This window comes from Schistocerca piceifrons, chromosome 2 (assembly GCF_021461385.2).
Source record: "Schistocerca piceifrons isolate TAMUIC-IGC-003096 chromosome 2, iqSchPice1.1, whole genome shotgun sequence".
Classification (NCBI taxonomy): Eukaryota; Metazoa; Arthropoda; class Insecta; order Orthoptera; family Acrididae; genus Schistocerca; species Schistocerca piceifrons.
In genome coordinates, this window is record NC_060139.1 from 1,003,784,043 (window position 1) to 1,003,803,764 (window position 19,722).

The window sequence follows — 19,722 nt, forward strand, 5'->3', positions numbered from 1 at the left end:
TAAGAGTGACGTATTACATTAATGGTTCAAATGGTTCAAATGGCTCTGAGCACTATGCGACTTAACTTCTGAGGTCATCAGTGGCTTAGAACTTAGAACTAATTAAACCAAACTAACCTAAGGACATCACAGACATCCATGCCCGAGGCAGGATTCGAGCCTGCGACCGTAGCGGTGGCTCGGCTCCAGACGGTAGCGCCTAGAACCACACGGCCACTCCAGCCGGCTATTACATTAATGGGTCAAGAAAAAAGTGAATTAAGAAGTATAATTTATCCGAAGATTGAAAGGTAGAGTTATTGTTCTCTTATAATTGGGAGAATGAAAAAGAATGGCATGTATTGTAATTCAAATAGGACATAATTTTTTAGTATAAACCTATGTATATTCATTGTATCAGTTTATTTAGTAATTTACAGCACATATCCTTACTCTATTTATATGATTACACTAAATTTAATACAAATGTTTCACTTGACAGTGGATTAATATTATCGGCAAACAACAATCTGTACACTGACAATTGGCTTTCATGTTTTAGTAGTAATGCAGTTCATGGTTGCAGACAGTACAAGAGTAGTAATTAGTTGATAAGCTGATGTTGCAGCTGGTGTGACATACGCTTAGATGTGAGCATTTATAGAAACTGTGTGTTAAACTCTATGTTTTCCAGTACATCAGTGGTGACCGAAGCCACTGGTACCAAAGTAGTCAAGGCTGCCATATCCCGAGTGTCCTAGATAGCTACCGTAGCTGGTGCCATATCCAGAGTGTCCTAGATAGCTACCGTAGCTGGTGCCATATCCAGAGTGTCCAAAGCCACCGTAGAGTCCTCCAAAGCCCGTGCTCTTGACGACAACTGGGACTGGCTGCTTGACCACTACAGGCTGCGGGATTGGCACGGGCACTGCCTTTGGCACGGAAACTGGGTAGGGTACCGGCTTGGGTACGGGCACAGGGTATGGCTGGGGTACCTTGACAGGGTATGGCCTCACCACGGGCACCGTGACTGGAACCTTGACAGGCACGGGGACCTTCCTCTCCACGGTCACCGGGTACGGCACGGGGACAGGCTTCGTGATGGTCACCGTCTTCACGCCGTAGCTACTGGGGAAGCCTGTGTATCCTCCATAGGCGTTGTATCCGCCATACCCGCCGTATCCTCCGTAGCCGCCATATCCGCCATAGCCTGATCCGTAGTATCCACCATGTCCAATATAACCAGTATCATATCCCCCAAAACCTAGGCCTAGTAATCCTCGCTTCTGCGTCTTGCTGTCCCTTCCTTCTGTTTTCGGTTCTGCGTCTTCTCCTCTCACCAGGAGGAACAATGAAAGAAGTACAGCACACACCTGTAAATGCATTAATTAACATATAATCACCTCTGCTAGTTAAATTCCAGTAACATTTTCCTTGCGACATGAAATTCGATCAAGCAAAGGGGTACTTTCACAAGAAAGTTATCTGGTATAGTATCACATCATATTGTGAATCACTATCAATAAAGCCAATGTTTTGTCAGCGAGTACAGTGACCTTATTCTTGGTCTGCTGTACCACAGGTCCTGTTGACTCTGGCCTTGAAAGCCTACACAGTTACTTTAACAAACACGAAGGGCTACCCACTTCCCCTAGTAACGTGGTATTGCACCTAAATCTGTAAATGAATTGAAGTACACGTACAATTGTAATCAGTCACATTTTTTGATCGTTACACTATATATTTCGAACGATTATACCTTCATTACAATAACTTTAACTGAGAATAAGTAGGGCTGATAGGGACAAGAAGTGTCACTTTCTTTGAAATGTCATTGACTGCTTCCGCGAAATACACTTCCACTGCACGCACTATCTCTTCATAGAATGTCTGTGCTCTGTGACCACAATTTCTCAGCCACGCTAGTGTACAGGTGGATGAAGGATGTAGACATACAATCATTAAAACAAACGACACAGCGGGAGACCATCAACTGCGAGCACTGACAAGAATCATTCGCTAATGGAGGGGTTCATTCGCGCAACTAGACGCGCCATAGTAAATAGACGAAGTAGATCTCACTGTCGACTCTGATCCCGTATGGGAGAGAGACGGACTTAATTGCAGTGAATTGTCTGGTAATCTTAAAAGAAGGAACACCAGTGTTGTGAATTCAGTCGATGGTGAGAGCTGAGCATTTTTTCGGATTGTGGAAGGAATTCCGCCGTGTCTTTTACAAAGAGATCCACCTGTCGTTGGCCTCAAGCGAGCGAGCAAAACCATAGAAAATATAGATTTGGTTGGCCAGAAGATGGTTTGAAGCACTGTCGCCATAAATGTGAGTCAGTAAAAGCATTTAACGTCTCACGAGAAACGCAAATTCATCTGCGCCTCTATTCAGTAGAATACGTTTTGCATTCAGTAGCTTCGACAGTATTTATCCACAGCGTGAATCGGTATTTCAATTAAATAAACCACCCTCCGTTTTACCGCCGATTCTCAATTTCTTCCTTAAAGTTCACTGTGCTGTCTTTGTACCTATGAGTATCCTTTGTAAATGGTCCCTCGATTCATCTGGTATCTCCTACAACCTAACTCTTTCGGTTTTTTATAGGAGTTTCTTGGTATATGTACCCATCCATGTGACAAATAACATGAAGTTTTCGTAGACAAACGATGTCGAGAAGACCAGAAACCGTTCACAATACGCAGTGAAGTTCCAATATGTTCTAAACACAACGGATATGGGGAAAGAAATTATAAGGGAAATTATTCTGCCTAGCGGATACGATACATCGATATAACCAAGTCATCATGAATTAATCATAAATCAGAACTGCCAAGAGCAATATTTTATAAAAACGTAATGCATCGAAATTCCAACGAGGTTTAGCACCTGACAGCTTTTCGCTTTGAAGAAAAGCAGTCCTTACTCTTTTGCGATCTCTGTCTCTTCCCCAGACAGAAACACGGTAGTACTACAAGTCTGGCCTATATTTAACAATTTCTCACGTGAAGTTGCACTAGAAACTGCAAGGTAGTCCCAAACGTGGTGAGGAAAATTGGGCTATGGATTGTTGTAGCCTGTCAAAAGACTCAAACGACAGATGCAGGGCTCTAAAGAACTATCTAAATAACGAATAGAGGAACATATTTTGTGATCGCTTGCTATAATTTTTACGCCGATTAATCAACACCTCTCTTGCGATTAACACTGGTACACAAAGAGCGATAGCGTGAAATGCATCTATGCTCTGTTTCTTCACGAAAATTCAGAAAACTGCAGAGCCCTGAAGATAGCAGATCTCCGGTTCTTATTTGCGGCCAAATTACATCAGCTTAGAGAAGGTAAATGTGTATGATTTTAGATTAAAGAAGTCATTAGAAACAGATCTGGGACATGATTATCATTGGATATTTACTGACAAGTGCAGAAAACATTTGCGTACTTCAAAGCAGTATCACTGCCTACAAAATAAATGAGTCAATGTGATGGTGTGTAGCACCTGCAGCTCCTTATACAGTTCCCAAGACCACGAAGATATATAAAGGAAGACCATGTCGTAAGAAAATAATTACTAAATCCGTATGATATGCGCTTGGGGCTATGATTCACTGTGATTCTATTCGTATTTGAACACAGTATTCCGATGAGAAGTGTAGTGGCTTCCCAAATGCAGAAACGTTAAATAAAATTTCATGCTAAAAAAAAAATACAAATATGATCTTGACAGTATTCTCTACGACATACCATCGCATAGACAATTTCAAAAGGTAATAGGGGTGCTGGCAGAAGTAAAGAGGTAAGGTTGGGTCCTGAATCTTCTTAGGTGGCTCAGCTGGTAGAGCACTTGCCCTTTGAAAGGCAAGGTCTTGGACTTAGATTCAGGTCAGTCATATGATTTCAAACTGCCACCAAGATTCAGATTAGCGCATACCCCGCTGCAGAACCAAGATTCGTTCTAGAAACAATCCTTTAGGCTGTGGTTCTATGCAGCTGGTAAACTCATTTTCTTTTTTTTTTTTTTCAAAAATGAAACTCTCCTGTTTAAAACAACTTGAGTTAATCTGTTAAATATTTGGCATTAAGTGCGTAAGCGATAAAACGTTTAGAAAAAATTCAAACTATGTCGAAAAGTTGTTGGAAGCCGCTACAAAAATTTCTCTCACTTCTAAAATCTGGGTAACTTTCGCTCCGTTTTGGGCAAAAGCTAATTGTTTACGCATCTCAATGCTTCTGACATTATATCTCCTGAACTATATGTCGTCCAATGATACATGCGGAAAATGTTTGCACAATTTGTTGTGATTAGAATTACTGCGGGGTGGGGTGAAAAGTAATACATACACGCTTGTAGAGCGCACCTACATGACTTTGAGAAACGCGCTACGTGTACTGTGGAAGGTGGCTTCTCCGTCTGCACATATCCGCAGTTTGAAGGTGTTGCGTTAATCTAAGGCATTTTTTAATACCGGAAGTACAGAGATGTATTCTAGTCATATGTCAGCGCGAGTTAAACAGCGTGTTGTTATCAAATTCTTAACTGGTGAAAAAGTGACTCCTAGTGAGATACATCGTCGTTTAAAGGCTGTATATGCTGACGATGGTATTGACACGTCTACTGTAAATAGGAGGGCAGTAAAATTCCGTTACCTATTTTCGAATCTGGGATCACAATATTTACTAGCAATCAGGTAATTAATTTCAGACGGTAATGACCATCTTCAGTCTTGAGTAGAGACGTGTTGCATTTGCAACAACAAAATATCTACTTAGGTCTGAAGAAGGTCATTAAGACAAATCTCAACGTCCGAATAGGCCTCTGAAGGCCCAACGTGTCAGTCTCAGTCTATAGGCGTCACTGGATTCGGATATAGAGAGGCATAAGGTCAGCGCACAGCTGTCCCTGAAGTTGTCAGTCTTTATGATCGAAGCGGCTACTTCTCAGTCAAGTAGCTCCTCATATGGCCTCACAAGGGCTGAGTGTACCTTGCTTTCCAACAGTGCTCGGCGGACCCGGATAGTCACCTATTCAAGTACTAGCCAAGCCTTAAAGCGTTAAACTTCTGTGATTTGATGGGAACAGGTGTTATCACTGGGGCAAGGCTATTGGCAACGAAGACGGTCATTACCGACTGAAATTAATAAAGGACGTAGATGTTTGTAGCTTCGTCATAAGAGGCCTTGACAAATATGCATTTTTTATCTCTTGATGGTGACTAATTACGGATACTTGTGTCCATTTTCAAACCATCCGTGCAGTAACTGTGACAAACATAGGCAATATCCCATGTACAGAAACTGCCCCTGCAGTAATCAGTGCGGTATATGGACGAATTAATAAGACCATAGCAAATTACACCACATAGGTTGGACATTCGAGAACTAGTCACCGTCAAGAAAATAAAAATAGATAATTCTCAGTGCATCTTATGACGAAGCTACAACCATTTATTTCAAATACAACGCCAGTTACGGACCTTTTTTCACCTCTAGCATGCTGCAAATTCGAAATTAATAATCTTGTGATCCAAGACTGGAATTATAATGAAGCAAATACTTGCCTGGATCGCTGAATATGTTTTCATAACTAAGACGCAACTTAAAAACTCCGTGGTTGCGAACCTGGAAAAGCCATAAATGTCGATGAAGCGCATAGGAGACGACCGTTACTGCCACGGCGATAGACATTGCAAACTCGTAGACATGTCGACTCAGAATGACCGACGAATCACTTAGAATCGTATTTCAAACCATATTGGAATGTCCAAGGAACGTGTAGCGTTCATTATTGATCAATTTGGAAATCGTAAAGTCTGTGCAGGATTAGCACCACGCCGTTTCATAGACGACACAGACAGAGTCGAATAGAATGGTACGAGCAATTTTTGCAGTGCTGCAGTGACGAAGCAAACGACTTCCTTTCGAATTTTGTGACGGGGGACGAGTCATAGGTCCATCAATGAGACTCAGAAGAGAAAAGACGGAGTGCATAATATCGACATCCGTCTTCTCCTCAAGAGAGAAAGTTCAAGACAGAACCACCTACAAAAAATTATTTTCACTGTTTTGGTACACTCATCGAGTTTATGTGACCGACTGCTGGGCCGGCCTGCGTGGTCTAGCGGTTCTAGGCGCTTCAGTCCGGAACCACGCGGCTGCTACGGTCGCAGGTTAGAATCCTGCCTCGGGCATGGATGTGTGTGATGTCGTTAGGTTAGTTAGGTTTAAGTACTTCTAAGTCTAGAGGACTGATGACCTCAGATGTTAAGTCCCATAGTGCTTAGAGCCATTTGAACCATTTTTAAACCGACTGCTGGTACATGGGGCGCCGGCAAATTCTTCTCGGCACGTAAAGACTAAACCTCCTCCTACGTCGAGTTTGTCGTTTTAGAGGAAATCTGGCGCCAATAATCTTCCAACATGACAACGCTCGTCCACGTACCTCGCGCCCAATTGAAGAGGCTCTAAAAAAATCGGAAGTTTGAATCCATTCCACAGCCTCCGTAATCCCTCAGTCTTGCGTCTTGTAATTCCTATCTTCCACCTCTACCTCAAACGATGAGGTGAAAGGAGCAGTTAAGTCCTGGGTTCGATGACAGTCGGGAGAATTCTTCCACCGAGCGAGGTGGCGCAGTGGTTAGACACTGGACTCGCATTCGGAAGGACGACGTTCAATCCCGCGTCCGGCCCTCCTGATTTAGGTTTTCCGTGATTTCCCTAAATCACTCCAGGCAAATGCCGGGATGGTTCCTCTGAAAGGGCACGGCCGGCTTCCTTCCCCATCCTTCCCTATTCCGATGAGACCGATGACCACGCTGTCTGGTCTCCTTCCCCAGACCAACCAACCAACCAACCAATTCTTCCAGGCGGCAGCTCGTGGTCATGCGGTAGCGTTCTCGCTTCCCGCGCCCGGGTTCCCGGGTTAGATTCCCAGCTGGATCAGGGATTTTCTCTGCCTCGTGATGCCTGGGTGTTGTGTGATGTCCTTAGGTTAGTTAGGTTTAATTAGTTCTAAGTTCTAGGGGACTGATGACTATAGATGTTAAGTCCCCTAGTGCTCAGAGCCATTTGAACCATTTTTTTAGAATTCTTCCATGACGGAACGAATAAACTTGTTACATGCTGGAAGAAATATGTTGCTCTTAACGGTGACAATGTTAAAAAATAAATATATTATTTTGAAGCTTAATAATTGTAGTTTAATGTACTTTCTGTCAGATCTTCCTAACGGTTTTTGTTCTTGTCCTGTAAGTATGTGTGCATTGCTTGCCGGCCTATCATCGTAAGAAATAATGTCGTGCCCGGTACTGAAGTTTTACTCCGTCGGCGAAAATGTTGTGAGCAAGAATTTTTTTGCTTGCACAAGTTTATGTGGGGGCGGGGGGGGGGGGGGGAGAGTGGTGGAGGGCGGTGGAGTTGGTGGAGTGTCTGTGATAAACTGCTTTTAAAATTATGCTCGAAGTCTCAAATATTGGGAAAATGTAGTTTCGGTATTTGTGCCCCATTAATTACATTGTCTGCACACATATACACAGTTTCTGTTACACTTGCAGTACTATGTTAGAAGTTCGACGTAAGATTGTACTTCTTGATGAGTAGTATCTCACAGCATATTTCAATTTTTAAATTAGGTCAATAATAAAATGAAATACTGAAAATCAAGTTTTCCTGCCCCTGGAAGCCGTTATATAAGCAACCGCCAACTTTCTTTCACACTGCTAGTCCAGGAAGTTATGCAAGATAGCTTTGTGATATTTGGAAGGTAGAAGTAGATGTAGTAGAGAAGGGAGATATGTGGTCAGGTCGTGAGTCGTGCTGTGATTCCTAAATCGCTAGACCTGGCTTAAGGCAAAGGTCCTAGATTCGAGTTCTGGCCCGGCACAAAGTTTTAATCTGCCAGGCATTTTCAGTTTAAAAATAGTTCCACTACGTTTGACAGAAGTTTTCGGAAGGCTTCCACAATTTTAAGGCAAATGCTGGAACTTAAAATTTCCTCCCAAATCCTCTTTTAATTAGAATTTAACAAGGGATCGGATGACACAACAGGTATTCCTACTGTCTGAGGTAGCGAACGAAATGTATTACTTGCACACACACTAGTATTTACTACACATATTTATAGGGAGTGTTGTCATAGCCATAAATTTTAAGCTGTTCCTATTTACTGTCCTGGCCAGGTATTTCCTCATTTGTTAATTTTGAAAAATGAAGAAACCGCAGAACAGTTGCTAAATCCACAGTCTTTGACTGTGTACACAATCGGCCACAGAATGGACTTGTACAGATGCGGCTGCCCCATCCGAAGAACTTTTAGTTGTTAATTATGTATTTGGGCAGGTAGTCTCAAATAGTTTCAACTCGGAGCGGTGTCTGTCCTGTTTACAAATCGCTGGAAAGATATGAGCTCTGCAATGAGCTAAATTTTGAAACAACCCACTCTTCCCATTTTGGCAGGAAGAAAACTGTAAGGAGATAAAACCCTCTCAATTTGGAACCCCTCACTGGGATCTAGCTGAAGCGAACGTAGCTGTACGATAATTTAGTGATATCTTGCATGGCGTTTCCCAGACGAACTAAGATGAGCCAGAAGAACCACGAAAAGCCATAGAGTATCGAGGCGTATACATTTGACACGAATGCAGCCCGAAGCAACACATAAGTCGTCGTCTGGTGTAGCCAATTTCGAAACTACGTTTTATAGGAAAAACACTAAGATAGCGTAATCCGACAACCACAGAGATCCCGTACAAACCACCACGTTGGAATTATTCCTGAGTACTGTGCGTGGGGCTCAATGCTAAAATCGATCTCGGCGGTAGCAGACAGCATCGGAGACATCTTAACGATGCGTAATACATCAGGAAAATATATAGCTTACAGTTCCCTCATAAGGACTATTCTCATTGTTCATGGGCCTGCGAAACTCGCCGAACTGTATTAATGGAAGAGAGAGAGCAGATCGAAAATTTACTTAAGCTGATCGTCATGCAGGTGATTAGCTCGAGAGCGTCATAGAACTCTACAAACGCTAATGGGACAGCTTGTAAGAGTGACGTAGTGCCTTATTTTTGAAGACTCCAAGAGACAAAGTTCCGGTACGACTCGGGAAACATATTACCTTTCCCCATCTCAAACACTGGGTAAGAACCAAGAGAATAAAATTTGACGTATTCAAATTTTTTGGACAAGGAAAGTAACGTCATTCTTCTAGCGAACCATCCCTCATGTGAATACGGTGGTAAATGTTTCTGATGTGCTACATCATCTCCATCACACATCTTTCGACAGTGTATGGCAATCAACTCCACAAGCATACATGCAACAAACAAAAGTTAGTGTCTTCAGAACAGTGAAAAACTTTTACGTCAGTGTTGCTTCTTCAACAGTTTTCACAACCTTACCTACATTCCTCAGAAAATAAATTTTAATCACGAATGTACAATTTAGGCAGAGAATACCACTTCAGATCCCTACTCAGTTGCCGCAATACGCACCGGAGTCTTCATCGTCGCACAGTAGCAGTAATCCAGTAGAAAGATGGACCTCACTGATGAACGTGGAGTGGACGGTGCCTCTTTTATACTGAAATTGCGAAAATCCGCCGGCGTGTTGTCTGCCCACTCCGGACGCAGGAGTTACACTCTGACGCGCACAAGCTCGTCTTACCCCATACTACGTGGCTTAACTGTTCTCGATCTCGCGGGTCGCAGCTCTTGTGTAAAGGTTACACCGCTGCTGAAGGAGAGGCCTTGGCTCCAAGGCACAGTAACACTGACTATGGCGTCCTCTCCAGGCACACGAAGCCGAAATTGCAAGAGAATGTTGAGAACAATTACAAGGCTTGTATCTACGCGGTTAAAAATATTTGTATACAGGGTGTTACAAAAAGGTACGGCGAAACTTTCAGAAAAACATTCCTCACACACAACGAAAGAAAATATGTTATGTGGACATGTGTCCGGAAACGCTTACTTTCCATGTTAGAGCTCATTTTATTACTCCTCTTGAAATCACATTAATCATGGAATGGAAACACACAGCAACAGAACGTACCAGCGTCACTTCAAACACTTTGTTACAGGAAATCTTCAAAATGTCCTCCGTTAGCGAGGATACATGCATCCACCCTCCGTCGCATGGAATCCCTGATGCGCTGATGCAGCCCTGGAGAATGGCGTATTGTATCACAGCCATCCACAGTAAGAGCACGAAGAGTCTCTACATTTGGTACCGGGGTTGCGTAGACAAGAGCTTTCAAATGCCCCCATAAATGAAAGTCAAGAGGTTTGAGGTCAGGAGAGCGTGGAGGCCATGAAATTGGTCCACCTCTACCAATTCATCCGTCACCAAACCTGTTGTTGAGAAGCGTACGAACACTTCGGGTGAAATGTGCATGAGCTCCATCGTGCATGAACCACGTGTTGTGTCGTACTTGTAAAGGCACATGTTATAGCAGCACAGGTAGAGTATCCCGTATGAAATCATGATAACGTGCTCCATTGAGCGTAGGTGGAAGAACATGGGACCCAATCAAGACATCACCAACAATCCGTGCCCAAACGTTCACAGAAAATCTGTGTTGATGACGTGATCGCACAACTGCGTCCGGATTCTCGTCAACCCACACATGTTGATTGAGAAAATTTACAATTTGATCACGATGGAATGAGGCCTCATCCATAAAGAGAACATTTGCACTGGAATGAGGATTGACACATTGTTGGATGAACCATTCGCAGAAGTGTACCCGTGGAGGCCAATCAGCTGCTGATAGTACCTGCACACGCTGTACATGGTACGGAAGCAACTGGTTCCCTGTAGCACTCTCCATACAGTGACGTGGTCAACGTTACCTTATACAGCAGTAACTTCCCTGGCGCTGACATTAGGGTTATCGTCAACTGCACGAAGAATTGCCCCGTCCATTGCAGGTGTCTTCGTCGTTCTAGGTCTTCCCCAGTCGCGAGTCATAGGCTGGAACGTTCAGTGCTCCCTAAGACGCCGATCAATTGCTTCGAACGTCTTCCTGTCGGGACACCTACGTTCTGGAAATCTGTCTCGATACAAACGTACCGCACCACGGCTATTGCCCCGTGCTAATCCATACATCAAATGGGCATCTGCAAACTCCGTATTTGTAAACATTGCACTGACTGCAAAACCACGTTCGTGATGAACACTAACCTGTTGATGCTACGTACTAATGTGCTTGATGGTAGTACTGTAGAGCAATGAGTCGCATGTCAACACAAGCACCGAAGTCAACATTACCTTCCTTCCATTGGGCCAACTGGTGCGTGAATCGAGGAAGTACAGTACGTACTGACGAAACTAAAATGAGCTCTAACACGGAACATGTCCACATAACATCTTTTCTTTATTTGTGTGTGAAAAATGTTTCCTGAAAGTTTGGCCGTACCTTTTTGTAACACCTTGTACAGTGTGTCACAATAACCATTTACACTTTCATAAAAGTGCCAAAATAATTCGAAATAAAACTTCTATCAGGTGATAAAGCAAATCAGAGTGAATATTTTTAGGTCCAGAGAAATGATCTTGCGTGCTAGTTATTTTAATTAATTATTGCAAACAAAACATCAAAAATCTTACAACGAGGGCTTTGTTCGCTGAAACTGACCTATTTTGGATCTCTTTCAGCGTACGTATCATGTTATAACCGTACTGAGCTGGTGGATTTTAACATCACATTTAGAATGCTCCTCAGTTAATAATGTGAAAAGCTAAATGTTGAGAATACTTGGTACATCACAGTATTCCTTTTAATGTGATAAAAAATTACCTAGTAGGCACCACAATGACTGTTCATGGTCATAAACGGAATGCTGTGGTCGTTTACTCCCAGGCGTAACAATGATTGATAGCCGGAGCTTATCATACTCTTTTTACATTTATATGACACTGCGTAGGGTGCTTCAACCAACGAAGAGGAATTTATTAATAGCACTGTTCAGGGGAACAGAAAATAGATACTGAGTTCCGATTTTGTCAGTGTAATTTATCAGCGCTGCTAATATTTGATAGATATGTACATCCCCATAGTGTTTGAACTCCACTGATTGTTACTATATAAGAAGTTTGTTGTCTTGACCAGTATGGTTTGTTCATCAGCAGAACGTTATTATTCAGCATTGATCATCTTGTTCGAAACTGTTAATATTGTTGATTATCTTGTTCGAAACTGTTATATTATTGAGATAAATAAAAAAAATTCTCACACTCGACCATCAATGCTTTAATAATAAACAGGCACAAATATGGGAGCTGTCATTAACCGATGAGTAGCTTTCAACTTTCAGTGTGAATTATTGTATAACGTGCTCGTTTGAAGTTCAAATGGCTATTTGATTGCTGTGTTTCGGCGAATATGTTTTTCACAACACAGGTAGAAACATATTTAATTTCCAAGACACGGGTGTTATGTAAAATTGTTGACATCAACCTAAGTTTGTAATATTAATTTCTTTTCTCTTACGTCGATGGCGTTTATTTAAATACCTTCATATATTTTGTTATTATTCGACACTATCATCGGAGAGACATGATGAAAACAAAAATAATTTATCCTAGTAAGAAGTTTCTGTCAATTGTTAATCATGGATTCAGATATAAGAGTCCTGCGAGTGAGACTGAATGAAGAAATTTTGTCGATATCGATTGTTTGCTGTCTGTTGACTGATTGATCGGTTATTTCAATATCCCCTACTTTTGCTAGTAGTACTATTTGGTTGAAGTAGACGCTAAGATCTTCTGTAGCATTCACGATGTGCGTCGGTGATTATACTGAATGTAATATTTAATTTATTTTTATGAAAGGCATAACGTGTGACAAGTGAGCGATACACGTGGTGTGTGTCGCTGTTATTTTCGGTTTTATAGTGATCGTTTATTACAATTTTTCATGCTTGCAAAGACTGCGTATAACCTTTTTTAAATTAACAGAAATACATTTTGTGTGTGTATGCGTGTGTGAGTGTGTGTATGTGTACGTTAGCAGACATGATGCGTTCTTGCATCAGATAACGTGTTTTACCACTTCTGAAGGCATGACACGTGAAGGTCTCGTTATCTTGCAGAGGATATCTCTTCTCCTTCCCCCCTCCCGTGTTTCTCTCTCTCTCGCTCTCTCATTTTCTCTTTCTCTTTATCTTCAAATTTCCAGTTGCAGCGCTTTGACTACCTTGTATTTCTGTAAGGCAGTTTCGATTGTATGTTATTAGTAGAAGCACTTAGTAGGCAGTCCTAGAGTTATGCAAATGATCGAAACATAACTATTTAACAAGGAATTTTATTATTTGTGGTTCATGACCCTTTCTACAACATCGGTAATTTTTTTCCTTCTAATTCGGTTAAAAAGAAGAAAACGACTACCTGGCACTGCTTATAATGAAGAAAATGTGTTCCTTGTTTTATTTTAGCACTTTAAAAGTTTTGAAAATTTCATTTGAGCTCTTTTTGATGTACACCTCTTTACAAAAGCTAATCTCTGTTTCACAACCACAACTTTAAATTTATATGGATGAAACTCAGTTGTTTAATTTTTATTGTAGATAGTCAATAAATGTATTATCATGGTCGCATTTGTATTGCTTCTTATTTGTTCCAGTTCTGTTACTGCGCAAATTTTTGCATCAGATTAAGTCGTATATATAGCAGCACTCTAGTGCTGAGAATTTAAGTACATCGTTTTTTTAGTAGTCCCATTGAAACGTTTGGTTATTCAAGCTTTCGTAATGGAATGCCCTGACAAGGGAACCTCCCCATCGCACCCCCCTCAGATTTAGTTATAAGTTGGCACAGTGGATAGGCCTTGAAAAACTGAACACAGATCAATCGAGAAAACAGGAAGAAGTTGTGTGGAACTATGAAAAACATAAGCAAAATATACAAACTGAGTAGTCCATGCGCAAGATAGGCAACATCATGGATAATACGTGCGCCGGAGCGCTATGGTCACGAGGTTAGCGTGAGCAGCTGCGGAATGAGACGTCCTTCGTTCAAGTCTTCCCTCGGGTGAAAAGTTTACTTCCTTTATTTTCGCAAAGTTATGATCTGTCCGTTCGTTCATTGACGTCTCTGTTCACTGTAATAAGTTTAGTGTCTGTGTTTTGCGACCACACCGCAATACTGTGCGATTAGTAGACGAAAGGACGTGCCTCTCCAATGGGAACCGAAAACATTTGATCGCAAGGTCATAGGTCAACAGATTCCTCCACAGGAAAACACGTCTGATATATTCTATACGACAGTGATGACGGCATGTGCGTCACATGCCAGGAATATGTAGTCGACCCACCTAACTTGTACACTTGGCGAATGGGTGAAAAGATTCTTCTACCTTGCCTGATTTAGGTTTTCTTGTGGATGTGATAATGACTCCCAAAAAAGCGATGAAAACATAATAGACGGGCAGATAATAATTGTCTGAAAATAAAAAATTAAACTTTTCACTCGAGGAAAGACGTGAACCAAGGACCTGTCGTTCCGCAGCTGCTCATGCTAACCACGGGACCACGGCGCTCCTGAGCTCACACTGTCCTTGATGTTGCCTATCTTGTGCATGGACTACTCAGTTTGTATATTTTACTTATTTTCTTCATAGTTCCACACAACTTATTCCTGTTTTCTCCATTGATCTAGGTTCCTTTATTCAAGGCCTATCCACTGTGCCAACTTATAACTAAATCTGAGGGGGGTGCGATGGGGAGGTTCCCTTGTGAGTAAAATTTAATTTTACATTACTGCCTCAGTTTTTGAAATCAGAATTGCTAAATCTTTACTGCATCTATATGCAAGTCTTCTGATATCCTACCACTTATTGTATAATGATCATTCAGTATGTAATGCAACATGCGTTTTCTTAAATCAGGATGGTTTTACTCGTGATTTAAATAAACAGGATTATTCCTCAGTTCTTTGGCTAGAAAGCCCTATTTGACAAAGTAACCTCCTTTCATTTCTATGGTCTTACGCCATCTTAATGTGAGAGACTGCACAACGTAGTGGCACAGCCGTACTGATCTGAGTCTCAGCTAAGTCTCCGCTGCATCAATGGTTTCCCCATCCATGCCGTAGTGCTTTCCGCGAAGTCCATTCTTCAGTGGACCAAAGAGAGGAAGTCATACGGTCCGATATCCGTGCTCAGTGTTCAAGGGTGACTGACTTAGCATAGTCCACTAAATTTTTGTTGTCTCCTCTCGGTTGCCTTGCATTATCGTGGAAAAGGAAAGACGCGTTCGGATTTTGGTGGCCACGAACACGCTTAACATTTCTTCAATTCCTAAGAGGGTCATGACATCCCTGGGCTAGCAGGACAGAGCGGATGAGGTTATATTTGTGGAAGGGGCCAAAATAAGTTGCACTCCACATACAAATTTTATTTGTTAAAACAAACAGTCACACAAACAAGAATCAAAAACTCTCAAGGTTTTAACGAAAGACCTCCTTTGATTTTATTCAGATCGGCTGAAGGCCACATCGAAAATCCAAGGAACAAGATCTAAGCAAGGAATTGAAGTACAGGAGTTCTTCTGGAGGTTTCACTTCTTTAGAAAAAAAAATTATGTTCAATATAAAGAGGCTGAAAGCCTTAGCTTAAATTTATCCATAGAAATCGGCTGAAGGCCACACATTAATCAAGAACATTGTTACGGCTTAAGCCGAGACAAAGATTTTCAACGTTTAATCTAAATAGGCTGAGAATACGGCTGAAGGCCGCATATCAACAAAACGATTTAACGGCTCAAGGGCTAGAAAGAAGAGCTTTCAATTTAAAGGCTGAAGGCCTTATCTTAAAATATTTCGTGTAAAACTCGGCTGAAAGTCTCATACTAAAGAATCACAATCTTATGACTTAAGGGACAAGACAAGGATTTAGAATTCTTTTATTTAAGAGAGATTAAAACTCGGCTGAAGGCCACACACCATGCAGAAAACAATTTTACAGCTTAATGCCTAAAGGGAAGAGCTTCTAAATTTCAACTAGAATAGGCTAAAGGTTTTATCCTAAAATGCTTCACATAAAATTTGGATGAAGGCCACGTACGAAACCCTAACAATCTCACGGCTTAAAGACCAGGCAAAGAAATGTCCAGTTTTTAATTTAAGCTGTAAGCCTTGGCTGAAGGCCACGTACAAACTAGAAAATTCGTCTTACGGCTTAAGGCCTAGACAAAATTTTTCGACTTTTGATTTGAAAAGGCTGAAAACTCGGCTGAAGGCCACATACTAACTTGAAAAAAATTTATGGCTTAAGGCCTAGACACAAGGAATTTTCAATTTTAATTTTGAAAGGATGGAACTCGGCTGAAGGCCACATACCAAACAAGAAACAATTTTTTTACGGCTTAAGGCCTAAGAAGAAAAGCCTTGAAATTTTAATAAGATGAAACTCAGCTGAAGGCCACATGGAGTACTTAAGACTACAAATGAAATCACTATGTAAAACACAGGGAGTGGCTCTCAGAAGGTTTCAAGGATCGGCCTGGAAAGGTAACACTAACGCACGTTTAGGTGAAAAAGCCTCTTAATCGGAAGGCAACCCAACCGAAAGCCAGCCGACGAACCAACCAATGCGATCAGTTCTGCTCCACGTGACCAGCAAAGCGACAACAAGATGTCAATAGCACAACGTTCTAGATACTGGTGCACAATCCAGCCAAGTCAGAATAAACGCCCAAAACCACCAACACACCGCACTGGGCACCATCAACATGACGAAGAAAATACACTGCCGAAAACTAAGTCAACGACCAGGGCAGGTCACCGGAATTTCAACGGTCACAAGGCCAAAGATACCGGTGGTACACTTCATTAATGAAGTAACGAATTAAATTAAGTTAAACACGACAGAGGAAGATGGCTGCAATACTAGCCGACTTCAGTGCACACACGTTGTTACTAGCGGGAATCTGCCAGAAAGCGACAACCACGATGAAACGAAGAGAATTGATAGCAGTTGAGGCTTGATGGTAGATTATGTGAGCGCTCAACTTTAGTGTCCGGGATCTGTGGGCGACGAACCTCGTAACCCTGGCAGGAAGCGCCTCAAAACTCCAACCGCGACTGCACGGCGCCAGCGGCTCTGGCTTTAAAACGCGCCACGGAGACATCATCGCTGCTCTGCCTCCAACCGACCAACTCCCAACACCCGGAAATGGTCAAAAGATCAATACACGTCGGCCGATGAGATAACCTACCAGACGACCAACCAACGGTCGTTGCCGCTCCAGTCTTCTTCAGCCGGACAGTACATGTGTGTCGCCAGCAGTCGGCAACTACTGGCTGTCTGTACCACACTGGAGCTCGGTGCCCAAAGCTGCTTCCTCCCCGACTGCTGTTCCGTGCCGCAACTGCACTGCTGGTCCATCTCCAACTGACACAGGCACACGACGATCCGGAAATACTACCGGTCGCTCCAGAGATGGTACAACGGTGCACTTATCGATAAGCGCTGCTGCTGCCACTCACAGGCAGGTATGGGAGGAAATTAGTGACACCACTAAATGGAATAAGAAAACTAACGGCAGTACCGTAAGAAAAGGTGACAAACAACAAATGGCATGAAGACGAGCCATGCACAGCTCAGGTCACAACTAACTTCAGACTTCATCGTTTGACCGTGAGGACGGAAGTCGATCAAAATAACGACTTCAGGACCCCAGAAGAATGTAGCCATGACTTTATCAGCTGAGGATACTACTTTGAACTACTTCTTCAAAGGAGATATTGTGTGATGCCACTCCATGGACTGTCATTCTGTTTTGGGCCCAAAGTGCTGAATGTTTGTTTAATAGCCTGCTAGAATGTTTGACAATAAATCATCACCATTAGTCTCATAACGAGTAATCAATCCGGCACTAACGTTCCATCTTTTGTCTCAGGCTCTTCAGTTGTGCTTCCAGGAACCCAGCGAGCATAAACGTTTCCATACGGTAAATGGTGGACAAGCGTGTCAGCTCTATCCACCGAGATGTCTCAAGTTGAGCACTGAGGGGCTTGACTGTTATTCGTCGATCACTTCTAGATATTGCAAAATTGAGGACATCACAGCTGTGTTTAGCCGTTCTGCACTTGGCAGGTCAGATTTCCTTCTTCTCGTTTTATTAACGACAGACGCTTCTCCCAGCGACTTTCTGAGCTTTTGTCCACTGCTCGTTTGCTCGGGGTGCATCTCACAACGGGATCGTGCCTGTTCGTCATCACCGATTTCGCCCAAATTCATGGTATACACAGTTTTTGCCCAGAAATGCAAGTAACAGGATTGTGAGCGCCAGATGGAGAAGCATTTCGAGAAAAAATAGGATTTTTAATGCGGGTTTGGCTTAACATGAGACATTTATGTCGGTGTTGGTTGCAGGCAGTTGCAGGATCTGTGGAAGGCTTACACTACGGCACTCCGAAGGTCGTTAATCCTAAAGGTCGCTCACAAACTGTGGATATGACCGTGGAATTTTCTAATGTGATCACATAGATTGTGGTCAAAATGTGTAAATAACACAAGGTCGTTTTTAATCGTTGCCTCGACGCTTCGCCGTGGATGCTGTCATCGTGTGGCTACTGTTTTTCTATCGGTATTCCAGGCCATCAGTATTTTCACTTCCGCCTTTACGGTGCGGACGAACAGGAAGAGAGTCAATAAGGTCCTGGAAGATTCCTTGTCATGAAATTTCAATCACCAACTTTGTCCTCAGAGTGTGACAATATTTTGTTAGCAGCCATCTAAATTATAAAATAAGAGAAATCGGAGTTCTCTCTGAAATATTTAAGTGTTTTTTGATCCCGCGCACTGTTAGATAGTGGAACGGTAGAGAAACAGGTTGAAGGTGGTTAAATGAACCCTTTCCCAGGCAATCAATTGTCAACTGCAGAGTATTCATATATAGACAGGGACGCAGAGCCCTGTTCGCTCCAGAGCCGCAGCCAGCTGCGCTAGGTTTCTGGGCTGAGGTTTCATGGTTCTAGCAGTCCGATGAGGGCCGGCCGATTTCGTCGAGTGGTTCTAGGCGCTTCAATCTGGAATCGCGCGACCGCTACGGTCGTAGGTTCGAGTCCTGCCTCGGGCATGGATGTGTGTGATGTCCTTAGGTTAGTTAGGTTTAAGTAGTTCTAAGTTCTAGGGGACTGTTGACCTCAGATGTTAAGTCCCATAGCGCTCAGTGCCATTTGAACCAAACAGTACTGTGTTTAGAGCGCCCGAAACGAGAAAGGAATCACTACCAGATTTCCGTCCGATTCCACAAACCCGAAAATCTGTACAAACAAGTCACAGTACAGAACACCAGACAAACTAACAGCAACTAAAACTCTACTCGATTTGGGTGTGAGGCAAAACCGAAATGTAACCAACCAGAATCAGCAACCACATGTACCAAATGAGTGACATCAAATTCAGTAGGCACACAAACGCACACTGAACTCACTGTGACAACTCTGATGATGGTTGGCAGAATGAAACAAATCTCTTCACTGCTTTATTAATTCACAGTTGAGTAACCACACCATCTAATCAATGAGCCAAGTGCTTTTAATACAGTAGGGTCTTCAAGTACTATACAGTACGCAGATCCACCAAACTGCACATGATGGCGCGATGATAATCTGTCACAACATCACACACGTACTATGGGGCCCACAGGAGCAACTGACTACGCTCTACTTGGATTGAAATGCACGCATCTTAAAGCTTACTGGATCTGGCTTATGACGAGGTCGTGCACCCT

The 19,722-nt window shown here is 42.5% G+C and overlaps 1 protein-coding gene across 1 annotated transcript in view; it reads right to left on the reverse strand.

Moving 5' to 3' along the window:
- Positions 1–387: 387 nt before the first annotated feature.
- Positions 388–19,722, reverse strand: part of LOC124776051 (shematrin-like protein 2) — a 39,758-nt gene continuing 20,423 nt past the window's right edge. The window contains exons 3-4 of the mRNA XM_047250894.1: positions 9,478–9,565; positions 388–1,352 (exon numbers count right to left, since the gene is read on the reverse strand). Coding sequence (XP_047106850.1) covers positions 678–1,352; positions 9,478–9,565 — 763 coding nt within the window. The 3' untranslated portion in view covers positions 388–677. The remainder of the gene's footprint in view (positions 1,353–9,477; positions 9,566–19,722) is intronic.